At 37.5% G+C, this 19,201-nt stretch overlaps 2 protein-coding genes across 3 annotated transcripts in view; both read left to right on the forward strand.

Annotated features, from left to right (window-relative positions):
- Nucleotides 1-19,201, forward strand: part of LOC123311980 (insulin-like growth factor 2 mRNA-binding protein 1) — a 254,270-nt gene that overhangs the window by 114,211 nt on the left and 120,858 nt on the right. The window lies entirely within an intron of this gene.
- On the forward strand, nt 17,717-18,843 carry LOC123311981. Its single transcript, XM_044896134.1, has 2 exons — nt 17,717-18,355; nt 18,441-18,843. The coding sequence occupies exons 1-2, from the start codon at nt 17,902-17,904 to the stop codon at nt 18,542-18,544; spliced, it is 558 nt and encodes a 185-aa protein (XP_044752069.1). The 5' UTR covers nt 17,717-17,901; the 3' UTR covers nt 18,545-18,843.

Below are 19,201 nucleotides of genomic sequence, written 5' to 3' on the forward strand. Positions count from 1 at the left end.
AATTCAAATGCTTGTAACACCTAAACGAAAACGTATCGGACTCGGAATCGGACATACGTTCATAGGAAAAAAAATGTTCAAAAGAAGCAGAGCTACCTTCTGTCAAAGTTTGTCATAGGACCTGTAGAACAGCGAAATTGAAAAAAGCCGTTGGTGGAAACCGTTTCTGCCTTTCCACCTGTCAATATAATTACATATTTTCATTCTGGGAACCATGTAATGATTCAAATAAAGAATTATTCAGGGTTTTTCCCAGTTGAATGTCAATATTTATGGGGGTGATTTTTGGGCCCATTTTAAGAAAAAAACTTCATATGAACATATGTCCTAAACGTCTTACCTTTTGTGATACAGGTTGATAAAGTTCTCATTAATAAATCATTTATTATTAATATCTACAATACCACTTCAGATATTTAAATGAAATTTGTCATACATGTACCATGAATCAAGAGGCACTTTTTAATGTATCACTTTTTTTTTACTTTCTACCAGTGGCACGTACCTAATTTGACCTACCTATTTTGGCAGATGTTGATGGTACGCCACAGATTTTTCTTGCAATAAAAATTATTTTTGAAATTCCCAATCACTTCTTACCAAAGTTGATCACTTGATTTTTTTGAATCCGATTGGTTTCCGCTTAAAAAAATAAAAAGCGTTTCTCTGCATTGAAATAAATTACATTATATGCCTATGTAAATAAGAAAGAATTGTTACTTATCGTAGTAGGCTGCGGCCAAGAATTGATATTTGTGTTGTCCAAGGAGATATAGGAAAGGAGGCGCAGGTCTGACGTCATTGGACGCTTATGTCAAGCTAAATTGTCAGAACTGGTGTCGTTAGCAGTGGCGTAGATTATCCGCACGTAAATTGTTTTAGACTAAGCGAATCCAACTACCGAATCGATATATCCGTGAAGGTAGTGAATAATTATGGGATTATTGATTGTGCTCGAGTTCCTCCAAAACTTTCCTAAACATGTTGGTGTCGTTTGATGAAGATTTTACAAGAACTTATGTCTAGAAAATATCTCACTTACATGAATAATGTAATTTATGGAAATAAATGAATGTAAATATTGGAGATAATTTATTTGGATGAAAACATATTATGCAGCTCAAAATGCCAACACAGAAAGTATTTTCCAGCAATTTTTCATTTAATGAGAAGTTACAATTGGGTTGGTATGGTTACTTTGATTCACGTTCATTTCTGTTATCTCTCTTAATTAACCCATTTAATGATAAGCTTCTGTTTTGTCAGAAATCATCATATAAGATACTACAGTTTTTTTCTTTAGGTGTTCAATATGACGTTGGTCTTACTTTATCAAACCCACTTATAGAACTGTGAAAGTTTGTCCCCGAGCCATATGATAATTTTTTCCTACTCAACATATCCATATTGATTTAAATTATAACTGCACCATTTTTTTTCTTTCACAAAGCTCATTAATGGTACTTTTCTACTAAACTTCTAGTCGAGACACTTCTTTTGGAAGTTCCAATAATAGTTAGCCATTACAGGATAGTGTTTTTCTACAGTATCTGGTATTGAACTCTTTCTCCACAAACAATATACCTAAAAACAAAAATTAATTGAAAGAAATTTTCTACTAATCTGTTTGGCATAAGAAGATCAAGGACCTTTATGACTGCGTTATTTTAACAATGAGAAAACATCCTTGAAACACTTTAATAAGAGAACAGGCTGGAATTATGTTGATGAACCTTTTGGATATTGTCCCCTTTTCTAGAGTGTCCTTATTTAAGAAAGTACATGCAGGTATTTGATGTGCTTCAAGTTAATTGTTGACAAATACACCAACTACGTATGTGAATTTTCTTTTGCTAAATCATCTAGAGTATGTGTTAAACCTTTCAATGGGAACTGATTATGTTACGAGATAAGTTAACAAGGAGCACATGTAATAATGGAAAATTATTTTATATACCCAGCCTTCCTGAGTTATTGAAATAACAGATTGGTTTTTATCACATTTCTGACAAGTTCTTAATATCATACTTACGAAAAACTGAATTGCTTTACACTATCATTATTATTGTAACCAGTCCGGCCCTTGCGGTCGGACCTTTCGAGAACCAGAGCGGTCCAGAGCGTCTAGAATAACCGCGAAGGTACCTGAATGCTTCCGGCGCCTATATAAGCCCAGCGGAGGAGCAGGTAGGCAAGTACAAGTACAAGTACAAGTACAGTTATAGTTCAAAGTGCAAGCGACTAGTGGAAATAAATACGAGTGGAAATAAATAGTTGTGTCATAGTTAGTTTGTGAGTTATAAGTGTATCAAGTGTAAATAAATAATTGTTAATCAGTTGGACGTTTTAATCAACCGAAGAAAACGTTACATTGGTGTCAAGTGTGCGGTTCAACATCGCTCGAATTAAATAAATAATTTTGGATATTTGAAGTTCATGCCAGTGACCACAAGACTGCAGAACGCGATGGAGACTCAAGCGGTAATGGACTTTTTGAGACAATTAAATGAGAAAATGGACGAGAATTCTTGTAAGTTGAATGAACAAATGGTCCAAAATGAAGAAAATTCTCGAAAATTAAATGAGAAAATGGACCAGATTAAGGAAAATTGTAATGATGTGGTGAGTCAACTTACAGATAAATTGGATAAGAAACTGGAATCCATAAATGAAAAATTTTATAAAGTGGACGAGAAGTTCGATATAGTGAACGGAAAATTTGACGAAGTTTATGAAAGAGTTGATGAAAAGTTTGACAAGGTTAACGGCAAGTTTGAAGAAATGGCAGGAATAATTGAACATCATTCCAAGTTGATAGATTCCTTGAAAAGAATGTCAAACAGAACAGATATTCTGGCTTCAACACCCTACAGCTCAGCAAAAGCGGAAAATGACGGCGAAGGTAGTAGAATGAAGATCAAGCCTCCAACTTTTGATGGAAAAATACCCTGGTCAACTTACCAAAAACAGTTTGAAGCTGCTGCGCTGGCAAACAATTGGAACGATAACGAAAAAGCCACGGCATTAATAATAGCTCTACGAGGAGAGGCACTCAACATTTTGCAGACGATCCCGGAGAGTCAACAAGCCTGTTACGAAGTTCTTACATCGAAACTTCAGATGAGATATGGTGATGCTCATCTACAACAAGTATACCATGCACAAATAAAGCACCGAGTGCAGAAAACAGGGGAAAATCTCCAGGAGTTTGAAGCTGATGTGGCGAGATTAGTCAGGCTGGCTTATCCATCTGCTCCAGACAGCTTCCTGGAACAGCTATCAATCCAGACATTCGTGGATGGGATAAAGGATAGCGAAATACAACAAGCACTGAGACTAGCACGCCCTAGAACCGTAGATTATGCCTTAGCCCAGGCTTTGGAAATCGAAGCAGCGAAGCAAGCGTCGCATAGGGGACACCTTCGTGTAAGACAAGAGCAAGAAACAGATCGATCTGTTGAGGAGATTGTCAGAGAAAAAGTCCGCAGAATATTGCTTGCTAGGAAAAAGGATGCTGTGTGCTGGAACTGCAACAAAAGGAGGCATTTCAAGCAAAATCTTCCAGAATTTGAAAGGGCTACAGCTGGGAAAACAAAAGGAGTCGCTGTGGTAGACAATGGTTCGACCAAAACCATTGAGTGTCGCCAGAATTCCAGCCATTGTTCGCGCCTGGAAGAAAAGATCGATTCAAGGCGAACCACCGTAATCGAAGACGACTGGCTACCTGAAGAAATTCAAAGAGCACAAGAGGAAGATAACGACTTGAAAGTAATCCTGAGTTGGAAGAAGAGCGGTAGACGACCTACTTGGGAAGAAGTATCCAGACTGAGCCAGAATGTAAAGTCGTATTGGACACAATGGGAAACATTGAAGATTGATGGAGGTCTTCTGAAACGTTGTTGGCAAAATGAAGATGGAACTGAGCAGAGACTTCAGTTGATTGTGCCAAAGAGCCGTGTGACAGACATTCTGACCAGACTACATAATGGAACTTCAGGTGGACATTTCGGGATAACCAAGACGTTGGAAAAAGTCAGGCTGCGATTTTATTGGCCAAATTGTAAGAGGGACGTTAAAGATTGGTGTAGAAGATGCAAGGTTTGCGCTGCTGCTAACGGACCTTATGGTAGAGGAAAAGCACCAATGAAGCAATATAACGTCGGATCTCCCATGGAACGAGTAGCTATCGACATCGCTGGCCCCTTTCCTGAAACAGACAATGGAAACAAGTACATTTTGGTAGCGATGGACTATTTCACGAAATGGGTGGAAGCCTACGGTATTCCTAATCAAGAGGCAAGTACGGTAGCTGATAAATTGGTCAGAGAATTCTTCTGCAGATTTGGAATACCTCTAGAGCTGCATTGTGATCAAGGCCGAAATTTTGAATCGAAGCTATTTCAAGAAGTATGCAGAAAATTGGGGATTCACAAAACAAGGACTACACCTCTTCATCCACAATCAGACGGCATGGTCGAACGAATGAATAGGACCATGGGAAAACATCTAGCCAAAGTAGTTTCTGATCACCAGCGGGATTGGGATGAATATTTACATCTATTCACCATGGCATATAGATCTTCGGTTCAAGAATCTACCAAGGAAACTCCATCCAGTATAATGTTCGGCCGAGAAATAAGGCTGCCTTGCGACTTAGAGTTTGGATGTAAGCCTGGAGAAGACGTAGCTGGGGAGGACTACGTTAGTAAATTAAGGAACAAGCTGGATTACATTCATGACAAGGTACGCAATCAAATGCAGCAAGCAAGTGACCGAATGAAAATGCGCTACGACATCAAGGCTATTGAAGGTGGATTCACCACTGGGGATCTGGTGTGGCTACATAATCCACAAAGGAAGAAAGGTTTTTCACCAAAGCTGCAGAGACAGTGGGAGGGACCGTATGAAATAATCAAGAGGATAAATGATGTAGTTTACCGGATAAGGAAGCTCCCCAGAGGAAAACCAAAGGTTGTCCATTTCAACCGATTAGCCCCGTACGCGCAGGACGAAGAAGAGGTACGTCTTGTGGAAGCCCCGATGCAAGGTAGAAGCGATTACCAGAAGTTTATGGATTGTTATGGTGAGACACGCGTTGCACGGTTCGGCGTTACACAGGAAGTACATCAAGATCTCTTTACCGTGTCTGAGGAATACTCTCTCGCTCATTGCGTAGCGGAGGACCTTCGTATGAGCAAAGGAATAGCAAGAGTATTCAGAAATAAATTTGGACGTCAGGAACAACTATTGCGACAGCAGCCAAGAATCGGAAAAGTTTTGAAATTGAAGGCTGAAGGTCGGTTCATTTATCACCTAGTCACGAAGCAACATTCCTATCAGAAGCCAACCTATCAGAATCTATGGACGGCACTGTATAGCTTGAAAGAAGACCTTCAACGCTTTGGGGTTAGGAAATTAGCTGTTCCCAAGCTCGGTTGTGGATTGGACCAGCTAAATTGGCGAGTTGTGCGAAGCATGCTGGAGGTGGTATTTCAGGGGACTGGTATAAGGATCCTGGTGTGCAGTTTCAACCCAAAGCAGGCCAGGGAGCCTCGAAAAATTGTGGAGTGCTACTGTAGGAATGGTGATGAGTGCAAGTTTCGCCACGGTCCTCGGAGAAATTCACTAAATCTGTTCTGGGACAGAACAGGCTTAAGGAGGGGACAGTGTAACCAGTCCGGCCCTTGCGGTCGGACCTTTCGAGAACCAGAGCGGTCCAGAGCGTCTAGAATAACCGCGAAGGTACCTGAATGCTTCCGGCGCCTATATAAGCCCAGCGGAGGAGCAGGTAGGCAAGTACAAGTACAAGTACAGTTATAGTTCAAAGTGCAAGCGACTAGTGGAAATAAATACGAGTGGAAATAAATAGTTGTGTCATAGTTAGTTTGTGAGTTATAAGTGTATCAAGTGTAAATAAATAATTGTTAATCAGTTGGACGTTTTAATCAAGTGAAGAAAACGTTACATTATACTAATACAGTCCTCTCACATATTTCCTGAAAGTTCATCTTTACTCATCTGTCTTTCCTATATAAATCATGATATTCAATTAATCTTTTATATTGTCATGCAGTTTTCGTTATCCCACTGCATTCATTTCCACAGGTATATTTCGGTCGGATAATCATATAGCGAAATTTTTTCCTCCTATCATATAGATCATATGCCTTGGGTACTGAACTTGCTGTTGGTTTAAATGCCCGCACTAACTGTTCTCGTATACTGTATCAGATATTTTTGTAATAAATTCGATTTCATAACTGGATGTAAGAGCTTCTGATCCGATATATTAAAAACCAACGTTTTCTCTACAGATCACATCATTTTGCCTAAAAATGTACATCTAACCTCCAAACTCCCATTTTGCACGCTTTCTACTAGTTTGTGCTATCAAAGAGGAATATTTGATGCTATCTACGCCAATGCGCGCTAGTGTGACGTCATTGGACGCAGCCGATCCGCACTTGCGCCTCCTTTCCTATATCTCCTTGGTGTTGTCAAGGCGGTTGTTATAGAAATTCCATTAAAATATCTCAAGTGGTATTGCAGATATTAATAATAAATGACTTATTTTAGAAATCTTCACCACCCTATATCACAAAAGGTAAGACGTTTAGGACATATGTTCATATAAAGTTTTATTCTTGAAATGGACCCAAGAATCACCCCCATAAATATTGACATTCAATTAGGAAACACCCTGTATACGTGCTATAGAATTGTGGAGTCTAAACGTAAATCTTTTGTTACCATCACAAGTTTTTCAGATTGAAAATATGAAACATGCCAGAGAGAGAGAGAGAGAGAGAGAGAGAGAGAGAGAGAGAGAGAGAGAGAGAGAGAGAGAGATTTTTTATGCTAGGTACTAGATGTCAGAAAATATTTTGAAGGAATTTAATACTAATGGTCGTGGCACTGATTTATTATTATCAAAGGACATATATTCTTAAACCTTCTTTATTTCATATACGTTCTATATTCTATGCTTCATTATGAGTTATTAATTTATTAATTTCATATTCCTATATAATGAAATTCTGCATACGGTCATTAGATGCCTGGTTACGAATTGTTTGGATGAAATATATATAGGGTGTCAACTGACAGAAAATACTTGGTGTAAAAAAATGGAATATCAGTTCAAAGTCTCACACCCAGTTGCAGGAACGTTCATTATACTGTAATGGTCTCTTTAAAATTTTAATTCTTTATTAAATGGGGTTTTCCGTTGCAAGTAAACAGATTTAATGAAAACATTAGTTGTTCGTTTAATTTAAAGTACACCAATCATTCTCACGTCATTATCGATATTTCCTGTTGCAGGAAACAGTTTTTGCTTCAAATGAAGCATTATATTGACGCTTAATCGTTAAAAATTTAATGACCCAGTTTCGTCCCATCAAATATTCATTCAATTGAAGCAAGTCATAATTCAAACGTTTTTTGGAGTGAAAATTGTTGGAAATCACTTTTATTCGCTACATATTATGTCTAGTTTGTCGAGCATGTCTAGTCTCTCATCTCTATCCGATGGAGAAACGACTACTTCCCGAAATATCCCGGACAGAAAGGACCTATGGAACAGATATGATGACAACGAGTTTAGATTCAGGTTCAATAAACCATGTATTCTGCATTTGCTGAGTAAAATTGAACACCTGATTGAACCTGAAACAAGGCGTTCTAAAGCAATTGATGCGAGAACTCAATTGCTTATAGTGCTGAGATACTATGCAACAGGCTCTTTTCAAGCAGTACTTGGGGATTTGGTGGAATGTAATAAATCTACCATGTGCCGCATCATACAAAGGGTAACGAAAGCTATTACAAGGTTAGCGGATCAGCAGATTAAAATGCCAACTTCAGAAGAGTACCAGCAAGTTGCTCAAGATTTTTATGAAATTGCTGGTTTTCCAAGAGTTTTAGGAGCTGTAGATTGTACCCATGTGAAGATAAATTCACCAGGTGGACACTTAGCTGAGACCTTCAGGTGTCGCAAAGGCTTTTTTTCAATCAACGTGCAAATTGTTTGTGACGCCAGATTGAAAATAAGAAACATAATTGCTCGCTGGCCAGGCTCTGTTCATGATAGCACAATTTTCAATAATTCACCTTTATGTGCTATGCTTGAAAATGGTGCATATGACAATTTTTATTTAATTGGAGATAGTGAATATTTTTGTAAAAGATATTTACTAACACCATTTCTAAGTCCCTCCACCACCGGAGAAGAAAATTACAATAAAAGCCATATTCTAACCAGAAATACAGTAGAGAGGTGCATAGGAGTATGGAAACGTAGATTTCCTTGCATCCAAAAAGGAATTACTTTGAAAAAAATGGACACAATATTAAAAGTTATTGTGGCCACCGCAGTTCTTCATAATATGGCCATCTCATTTGAAGAAGAAGAATTTTTTGAAGTAGATTTGGATCAGGAAGAACTTGCAAATCATATATCACATGGTCCCCAAGATTTTTCAGTTAGATCAGCTTTGGTCAATACCGTTTTTAATTGATAGTTATTTATTTTTATTTTACAGTGTAGAAACCCTTTATGGAACAACATTTTTTCCTAACATATGAACAAAGAATTTCGTTGGTTTCCACTCTGTATATTGGTAATAGGTTGAAATAAAGCAATTTTTCTTCAAGGGTTAACTTTTATTACATATCAGTGTCAAGAATTATTCACAATTACTGTTAGTACACTGTCAAACCTTACCAAAACTACCGATGAAACCTGTAATGTTTTGATTGAAAAAAATATTTGGAAAAGGAAACAAAGGAAATTATCAATAAAAAAATTTTCATCAGTCCAGGATATGTGGGACCAGGTTAGGTTAGGTGAGGTTAGTAAATGTTACCACCAACTTCCACTGAAAAACAAATGGGAATTATTTTTATAAAAATATTGATGAGACCACATTTTCAGCAACGTTAGTTGGATCTTACCTCTCATTTATATTTCATATTATGTTGTTTTTGCATTATTTCTTCTTCAAAATCAATTTTTTTTTCAACATTGTGTGCTCTTGTTGCCGCAGCCGTACCTATATCTTGCAATGTTTTTCGTTTCTGGAGATATGCATTTTGGCACTTCCGCTTAAAATATAATTGTTTGTAATTAAAAAGTTCCTTTTTGGTTTTCTTCTTCTTAAGTTTTCGGGATCGGGATGAAACTGGAAAATGAAGTATGCAAATAACCGCCAATAATATTTCTGGAAGGGAATATCATTTCATAACAGATATCGTAGCAATCAATCACCATTTTCCTTTTTTGTTTCAATATTTCTGGGCAAGTTCATATCATAGTCTGCTACTGTCTCCATATCACCTAGAAATAACAAGCCGTATCAGTATAGGTTAATAAAATAAATCTAACTGAACCTCTCATATTTCCCTCACTTTCAAGTTGTTCTCCAACTTCATTTTCATTTGAACCTACACAAGATAAAAAATAGTATTATGTGTGATAATTTATAATTATTATCTATGAGGACTCTTTCTTTTGAAGTAAATTATAATGGTACATATACATACAAAACGACTTGTTTACCTGTTCCTTGATATTCATCTGCTGGTACCAAAACATTAGGTTCATCCAAGTCGATGAATATGTCCCCAGAATGATCTGTAGGAATTCATGAAAGAGTTTCAATATCTGAACAAAGAACTTGAAATATTTCATTGATTCATCACCTTTGAAGTAAGAAGCAGCACTATCACTGCTATTCGGTAGAGGTGTTACTTGATCCTTCAAAATAGCCAGAACTTTCTGGTCATGCTCTGTAATAGTGGGACACCAATTACCACCGCCAGTTTTACTCCACTGACCCTGAATAAAATAAGATCAATATTCTGTAACAATGATTAACATCAAATTCTGATTGAGTTAAACTAACCTTATCAGTTTTTTCGTGTTCCAGAGCTGTTCTCAATTCATCTCCTGTTACATTTTGTATCGACAGCTCAGCCTGGTGTTTCATGAATTCTTTTTTCTGAAAACATCAACATTATATATATTTTTGTGTTGTCGAGATTATTCATTCAGAGTTTTTATTATTATTTAATAATTAGCCTTACATTATATTCTGCCAAGGATTTTCTAGCTTTCTGCTTCTTATTGTCGTAAAAGGTTTTCAAATTTTCCACTGTTCGGATCCCTCTCGTGGCGACAGCATATTATATGCAGTACAAATTTTCTGCCACGCTTCTTTTTTGCGGGCTAAAAAAATAGTGCCTGTCCTCTTATCTTCTATACTGGACTGATACCTATGAAGTAAAATATACTGTACATTAAAGTAATAAATAAGAATGAATTCTTCCCTGAATCTACACTGAAACATGATAACATCAATGAATGGAATTATAATGAATTGAATTATATTATGATATGATACTTACTGTTGAAAGATATCTAATAATTTAGTCGTTTCTTCGGCGGTGTAGTTGCAACCCCTTTTTCTTTTTGTAGCAATCCTTTTATATAAATTCCATCAAACAACACCGTCAACACAACTGACATTAAAAATAATTTAGGTTCATAGCACAGATATAATTTTTGCATTTTCCACGGTTTCATTAGTTGCACAATGGTCATTACAATCTTCCTTTTGTGTAAGTCTCGATTCTCCACAGCCTCCAAAGATGTCAGTAATTCTCGAAGCGTGCACCAAGTTGAGAAGGAAAAATCTCATTGAATATTTATCTTTGTTTTATTCGAGTATTAAAAATATATTCTGATTAATCTTCCCAAACTACATTATTCTACTGAGTTGGCATTCAAGTGTTTCCAAAGAATCATGTTTAGAAATAATGAAGGGAGCCAGTAGAGTAGAAAAACCTCTATGGCGTTTCTCTTCTTTAGTACCCTTCATTCGTCCTGTTAGAAATGAAAGTCTATGTTACTTCGGCCGGCTAAAGATCCTCAAGTCGAAGGCACTTATCAACGTGTATTCATTCGATCCCCTTTAATGAGTTTATTAGCCCCCGAAACTGGTGGTTGACTGAAACAATGACTCATTTTTATGTTGGCTTATTGTGGATGCCGACAGTTGAACTTCCTAAACATTGGTTTTACAACAGCCATAAGGTTAGATATATCGATAATTAGCACTATTTTCAATGAATACATTATTTGTGTTTTGAAATACTGACTAGCGATTAAGTATTTATTCAAATACACTTTTATTAAATAATACAATCACATCAATTAATAACGTATTTTATTACCTACATTAATGGCGTTATGTAAATTTTCATTCAACGGAGATTAATGAATTAAATTATTTTCGTTATTTTTTCTGGCTAAAAACATACAACCGCGGTAAGTATATTTTGATTTATTCGATGGATCTAATATCCATTCGATATCTTCTAAAAGGTTCATCTTAATATTATATCTATTTGCAATGAAAGAGTCATTCATGCAATTCAAAACTCAAAGGACAAACACCACGTTATATGTATGTTCATGCTATCATCTTAGTCCAATGTTCGATTTCAATAAATCGAACTATGTAATTCAGTGGTAATGAAATGGAAAATTCAAAAAATCTAGTCTGAACCTCTTATAAATAACAACGGCGTTAAGGGAACGTGATGCAATTAAAGCATTATTTCGTGCGTACTTTCCTTATTAATAAAATAGTACAAGACGACCGAGCCTTTGTTTTGAAGTAGGACGAAAGGTGCACATACGGACACACAGGCACACCCACGTTCTATGCAGCTCGACAGACTATTCTAATAGTCTCTTACTATTTCTGGACTTGGACTCATCTTCTGAAATAGAAATAGAATGCGGATCGATGAGGAAGACGATAATATAGTGGGGTCACTGAGTGTGCCCGAAATGGAAACAGGGCGTTTTCCGTCGATTGACAGTTGCCTTCTCCAAAAATACAGTAAATTCCTGGAATATGGGCTTTTAGTTCTTCAATTTTTTTTGATCCGAATGACATAAATAAAAGGTACTTTCTAGTCTACTTCAGAACAGTCTACGGGATCTTTATGAATCATTGTAACATCGCAGTTTGCTGTGACTCTGTGATACTCATTACTAAAGGGTTTCGAACTAAATATCAAAATAGAAGTCCACTGCAATTTTAATATTATCTATCTCTTTTTTTTGTAGCAGGGGGAAAATCTGCAAACAGACGAACACACCCTCTCCTGAGGGGGAACAGTGTGGGGATTCTCACTCTCTGAGCTCGAGACCCACTAAAAACCCTTAACTGCTTCTTCATAGGTTCCGGGCATTTTGCCTATTAAACAATTGACTCTTATGGTTTCTGGACTCTCACACGATCATAGTCGTGTTGATAGTTGTATGCTGCCTATAGCTTTTATAGGTTAAGCTCTTCTTTCGTTACATTTAAATCCTTATCTGATCTCTCGGTCTTCGGTGGTAGGTTCTTGACCTTCTAGCTTCTTCCGTTGGATCGTAGTCGACTAATCTTCGTGGTTCCTCATTTGGATGTTGTTTGGCTTTGTCGAATATCCTTTCCGCCTTTCTCTTCATAAATTCTGTAACTGGTTCCCATTCCAAGTCCTTGTAGATTTGTTTGTTCCTAACAAACCAGGGTACGTCCATCGCCATTCTAAGGAGTTTATTCTCAGTGGTCTGTATTCTCTTGATGTGGGTCTTGGCTGCGAAGCCCCATGCCGCCGATCCATATGTGAGTTGTGGCCGCGCAATAGTTTTAATCATCGTCAACTTGATGTTCTTATTCATATGACTTCTTCTGCCTATGAGTGGATAAAGTTTACTCATTGCGGCTTATGTTTTATCAACAGCACATTTGATGTGGTTTTTCCATGTAAGTCCTCTGTCAAGCGTCACTCCTAGGTATGTTGCTTCATTTTTCCATTCAACCTCTTCTCCATCAACTTCAAGGTTTTCTTCCATCCTCAATCTTCTCTTTTGCAGTAATATTGCTTGAGTCTTTCTTCCATTGATTTGGATTTTCCATTTGATGCACCATTTGAGTAATTCATCTATAGCTTCCTGCAGTCTCCGTTGTATGATCTCTGGCCGTCGATGTCTGAACGCTATTCCTGTGTCATCTGCGTACAAGGTGAGCATATTTCTAGCATTTTTCGGGATATCATAAACGTATATTACGTAAAGCAGAGGTCCAAGTACCGATCCTTGAGGCACTCCCGCTTCCAATTGTCTGGTTTGAGAGGTTGCTCCATCTATCTTCACATAAAAGTTTCTATTCCTCAGGTAGTTCCTTATAATCTTGCATAGCTTGGTCTAATATCCTGCTTTTTTCATCTTGTAGATTAGGCCTTCGTGCCATACTCTATCAAAAGCTCTCTCGATATCCATCAGAACTAATCCTGTGGCCTGTTTGGTCTGCATTCCTTCGGTGACGTATTCTATGAGCCGTAGTAATTGGAGTCGAATGTTCTCGTCGAAATCCAAATTGTTCGGGTGGAATTATCTTCAACATTTCTGTTTCCTCATTCAGCCTTTTGGCGATAACCCTCTCGACGATTTTTCCTAGTGCTGATAGTAGGCTGATTGGTCTATAATTTTGAGGAAATTTCCGTTCCTTTCCAGGCTTGTTGAAAACTATAATTTCTGCAGTTTTCCATCTCTTTGGGTAGTATTCGGTCCTCATCACTCCGTTTGTTATATTCGTCGTTTCTAGGCAATTTCTTCAACATATAATTCGTTATCCTATCTTCTCCCGGTGCTTTCCGGTTTTTCAGTTTCATTATGATCTCTTTGATTTCTGTTGGTGAAGCCGGTTTTGGAATGATTTCGGTTTCCGGTGGTTCCATCATCAGTTCTTCGTTTGCCTCCACTTCTTCTTATAGATCTTCATTGTCATCATCATTTCTGTAGTTTATTTTGGCTTCTCTCTCAATTGAGTCGGCAAGTGCTTCGGCTTTTTCAAGTCTCGTATGTACCATTCCGTTTGCTCCATGCAGTGGAGGTATAACTGTCCGTTCTGGTCATAAGCGTTTTTGCATTTTCCAAGCCGAGTGATCTTTTGTATTCAGTTCACTTAATCTCTGGTGCCATCTGTTATTACGCAGTTCTGTTAAAGCATTTTTCAATATCTGACTATGCTTATTCAGTTTCTTCTTGTCTTCTTCTCTTTTTGTTGTTCTGTAGATTTTTCTGAGTCTTCTGTTCTTTTTTGAAGTTCCTTTATATCCCTTGGCGTATCTCCATGTGAATGTTTCGGAATTGGTTTCCTTATTCTCTTGGTGCTTTCTTCATAGGCTTCTTTTATTTGATTTTCCAATTTTTCAACTGCTTCATCTAATTCATCCCGGGTGTTTATTTGGGGAATTTCCGTGATTTTCTCCTGAAGTAAATTCTTATATTTCTCCCAGTCTGTGCGATCCTTGGTTTGTGTCTCTTCTTCGTTTCTTGGGCCATGTCCCACTATGAATTCTCTGGGATTGTGGTCTGAAGTTCCGTCTTCTATTGTATCAATGCTGATTTCTTCAGTGATGTCTTTCATTATGACAATGTCCAGTACATCGGGTAGTCCATTTACTCTTGGTATGTAGGTCGGTATATCAGGTCCTATCACAACTGCATTAAGTTTTTCAGCATAAATGTTCAGTCTTCTCCCGTTGGTATTTTCCACCCTACTGTTCCATTCCTGCGATTTGCAGTTAAGATCACCAATTATGATTTTCGGGTGTCTTCCTTCTAGTAGCATTTTTAGATCCTCTTCCAGCATGTCCTTATCTGGTGATTTATAAGTCGAAATAATCTCTGTCTTGTTTCTTGGAGAGCTATGACATCCGGTCTCTTGTCTTCAATCAGTTCTTCGAATTCGGGTCTGCGGGCTCTCAATCCTTCGACGTTCCAAGAGACGATTATGAGATTGTTCTTTATCGTCGTATCAGCCATTAAATATTCTTAATAATTTGCTGCATCTTCTTCTCAATCTCTTTCTCCAGATTCTGCATCATCGTTCTGAGGAGGTTTTTCGTGAACTTATCCAGTTCCTCAGTGATTCCCGAAATTCCTTTCTTGGTTTCGGCTTTTTTGACGGTTTTTGCTTTTTCCGTCTTTTTCTCTGGTTTTTTCGTCTCTTTAATTGCAGTTTCCTGGGGTTTCTTCACTTCCGAAGAGTTTTGGGCTGGCTTCGGAGTATTTTGTGTTGGCCTCGAGCTGGTTTGGTTCGATCTTGGCGATCTCTTGGTCTTTTTAGTGACCAATTTCCATTCGCTACATCCCTTGTAGCTGGCTGGATGTCCTTGCTCTCCACAGAGAACACAAGAAGCATTTCGCTCCTCGTTCTCTCTGGTAAGCGTACACTCCTTGGAGCTGTGATTACCGGAGCATTTCACGCACTTCCATGGAAGAGTGCACTTACTTTGGGCATGTCCATATCGCTGACAGCGATAACATTGTCCAAGCCCGGTCGTCCTTCCCTTAGGTTCAACAACACAGTTCATGTTGTAGAGCCTTCTCACCTCGAAGATACCCCTTATTCTGGGTTTTAACCAGCAATAAGGGCATCGGCCTCTTTGTTATATTTGAGGTCATCCTTATGACCTCAGCATCGACGATCCCTTGATCCTTGAGGTCGTCAAGGATCGTCGGGATATCTGCATCCAGCGGTAGATATCTCACTACCGCGTAGATTTTCTTTTCTTCCTCCCGTTGAAGAGTGTAAAACTCCCTATTTATTTTATGAAGGAAGTCCGTCATCCTTCTGTGATCGTCGGCGGTTTGTGGGACGATCCTTATAACGTCCTTTACTGTCGTCGCTCTTTGGTATTTAATACCGTTCCGTATCAAGGCGTTTGAAATTGAAGTTCATTCGGACGTACCTCTCAGGGTGACTGGGGGGATTTTTTCTTTCCTCTCCTCCACTGGAGTGGTTTTCTGTTGGGCTGGGGTTTCCAAGACTCTTTTTTTGTTCGAGTCTTCATTGGACGAGGAGCTATCCTTTCTCACTCTTTTGGCGGGTGGGGAAATTTTGTTTTGAGGGGTTTTGACCACCTTCATCTTCTGTTTCTGAACCGGTAAGGTCACTTCTTGGACATTTTTCAAAACAATGTTCTTTTTGAGGGCTCTGGAGTAAGGACTTTTCTTATTTCCCTCCTGCAGCTCGAGCCTCTCCCTGAGATTTTTAATCCCAGCAACTAAGCTAGATACGCATCTATCTAGCTCATTCACCCTCGCTTTCAAACTTGCGTTCTCCTCTCTCAAAATATCGTGTTCGGACACGACATTAGCGATTCCTAGCGCGTCTTCTTCCATTACGGAATCGCAGTCCGAATGGTCAGACATTTTAAAATCTAATTAATAATTACTTTGCTACTCAAAGCAATTTGAAATAAAATTTTTCAAGACAAAAGAGAAAAATATATCTCATGCATAAATACAAAACGACCCATCAATAATTCTCTACGCTATCAGAAGAAAGATACGAAAAATAAGCTCACCTGATGTTTTCTGCAGTACCAACGAAAAACAAATTCTGGACACTGAGGATGAACACCAACTTTCACCTCGACTTTCTCTTCCGCTTTCTCTTTAATAGCACTAGGAGCACTATAGCACGTCTTCTTTTGTCAAGCGAATGAACGATATCTATCTCATTGATAGCAAAGAAATATTCCATTGAAAATTTCTTGACAGTTCTAACAACCATTCAAATTTTGCATTTTGTCAAGGAGATATAGGAAAGGAGGCGCAAGTGGAGATCGGGAATACTCGGCTGCATCCAATGACGTCACACCACTGCGCATTGGCGTAGATAAAATAGAAATTTCTACTTAGATGTAAACAGACGAAATGAGAGGTTAGATGTACATTTTTACTCAGAATGATGTGATCTGTAGAGAAAATGTTGGTTTTTACCACATAACACTAATATAAGTTGGTTTTTACCATATTGCATCAGAAACTTCTACATCCATAGTTATTAAAACGAATTTATCACAATAATATCTGATACAGTTTACGAGAACAGTTAATGCAGACATTTAAGATTTGAAGTACACCAACAGAAATATACCTAGTTCTGAAGGCATATGAGCTAAATGAAAAGAAGAAAAAATGTCGCTATATGATTATCTTACCTATATATACCTGTGGAATAAATGCAGTAGGACAACAAAAACTACTTGATAATATAAGAGTTCACTTGAGTAAGTATCATGATTTAGGAAAGACATATGAGTAAAGATGAGTCTAATTGATGAACAAGTACGATAGTGAAAAGCAATTCAGTTTTTCGTGATACATTTGGTAAATATGATATTTCAAAAAGTACCTTCAAACTTGTCAGAAATGTGCTGAAAACCAATCTATTATTTCAATTTTCAACTCAGAAAGGCTGGGTGTATAGAATAGTTTTTCATTATTACATGTGCTCCTTTATAACTATTCTTGTTCAGTTCCCATTGAAATGTTAAACACATACTCTAGAAAATTTAGCAAATGTAAATACTAGTCCAAGAGCCAGAGCCAAAAAAAGTCTCTGATTATATTAAGCCTGGTTTTTTCTCAGGTGATTACAATTATAATATACAACAAAATGCTGCGGTTAGTCAAGTGGATGTTAGAACATGTTCCTCTAGTGCGCGGTCAAACATGTAGTGATTACCGACATAATAAAATCAATTTCTTAAGGCTGAATCTTTATAAACTTTTGTATTTTGGTATCTAAATCAAAATTATGATAGTCAGTCAGCGTCCGATCGGGACACAGCTGGTCAGTCAGCTTTAATGTGCGAAGACTGGACTGGACGTGTGACTGGAAAGCATCAAAGGATGATTAATGTGAGTAGAATGCATCAAGAATTGGGAAATTCTGTTTGCAATGTTCTTTCTGGACTGCATGCTTTGACTGGATATGATTTTAACCCAGCTTTTTACAAGAATGTTAAAAAAAACCTCTGCAGATAATGAAGCAAAGCGAAGATTTTCAAAAAACATTCGCTGACCTTGGACTTGTAGATGCAAGCAACCAGAATAACATGTTCAATAAGGTTCAAGAATTTGTTTGCCATTTATGCAGCTTAAAAAAAATTAAATCAATTGACGAGGCAAGATTCGTTTTATTTTCACAGACGTATAAATGTTTAAGCACCACAAATGATCCTTTTAAAATTAAAATGAAGAATGTAGATGGGTCGAGTATGCCACCATGCCAATCGGAATTGATGCAGCAGTTCTTAAGAGCGAGCTTCATTTCAAATATTTGGCGTAATGCTCACCGTCAAATTCCAACGGAGCTATCTCCTACAGACTACGGATGGAAATTGGTGGATGAGAAATATGACTTTGATTGGTTCAAAGGCGACCAATTACCAGAACTTGTACAAGATGTCATTATTCAACCTCTACAAGAAAATACAGGTATAGAAATATCTTTATCTGGATTGAACAATCACAAAAATACTTTTTTTACTGAATTTTACTCGGAATTTTATTTATTTTTCAGATTCTGCAACACCCGAGCTCGACTTGTCAGATCACGATAGTGAAAATGATGATATGGATTCAGTTGAAGATTCAGATGATGAATCATGTGATGATTCTTCATAGCTTGTTATCGTTAATGAATTGAATAAATATTAGAAATGTTTGAAAATCAATGAGTTCTTACTTCTGCGTATACCCATGTTCGTTAAGTGTCCTGTTGATTTCGAACGAATTTTATTTCTGAGATTTTAAAGAACAGTTGCTCATTAAAATAAATGTGTTATACTTTAAATGATTATGAGGTGATATCTGTAGGGAGCGAAAAAATTTAATTTCTTATCCACTGACTGTTCCACGGAATGGCTGACTGACCATTTTATTTATCAATAATATAGTCAGTAGTAGTTAAAAAAAAAAATTCACGCTTAATAAACGAATTGCATCCTTATAAACGACGCTACGCACATTGAAGCTGACTGACCAGCTGTGTCCCGATCGGACGTTGACTGACTATCATAATTTCGATTCACATACCAAAACACAAAAGTTTATAAAGTTTCAGCCTTAAGAAATTGATTTTATTATGTCGGTAATCACGACATGTTTGACCGCGCACCAGAGGCACATGTTCTAACATCCACTTGACTGACCGCAGCATTTTATTGTATATTATGATTGTAATCACCCTGAGAAAAAACCAGGCTTACGAAATTCAGAGACTTTTTTTGGCTCTGGCTCTCCGTCTATACGTAGTTGGTGTATATTTCAACAGTTTACTTG

This window comes from Coccinella septempunctata, chromosome 4 (assembly GCF_907165205.1).
Source record: "Coccinella septempunctata chromosome 4, icCocSept1.1, whole genome shotgun sequence".
In the NCBI taxonomy this organism is placed as follows: domain Eukaryota; kingdom Metazoa; phylum Arthropoda; class Insecta; order Coleoptera; family Coccinellidae; genus Coccinella; species Coccinella septempunctata.

Bases quoted from the DNA above. Each gene is read 5' to 3' on its own strand.
- LOC123311981 (XM_044896134.1), top strand. From the start codon at position 17,902: ATGAAGCAAAGCGAAGATTTTCAAAAAACATTCGCTGACCTTGGACTT. The intron at 18,356-18,440 runs GTATAGAAATAT...TTTATTTTTCAG, and splicing joins ACCTCTACAAGAAAATACAG to ATTCTGCAACACCCGAGCTC.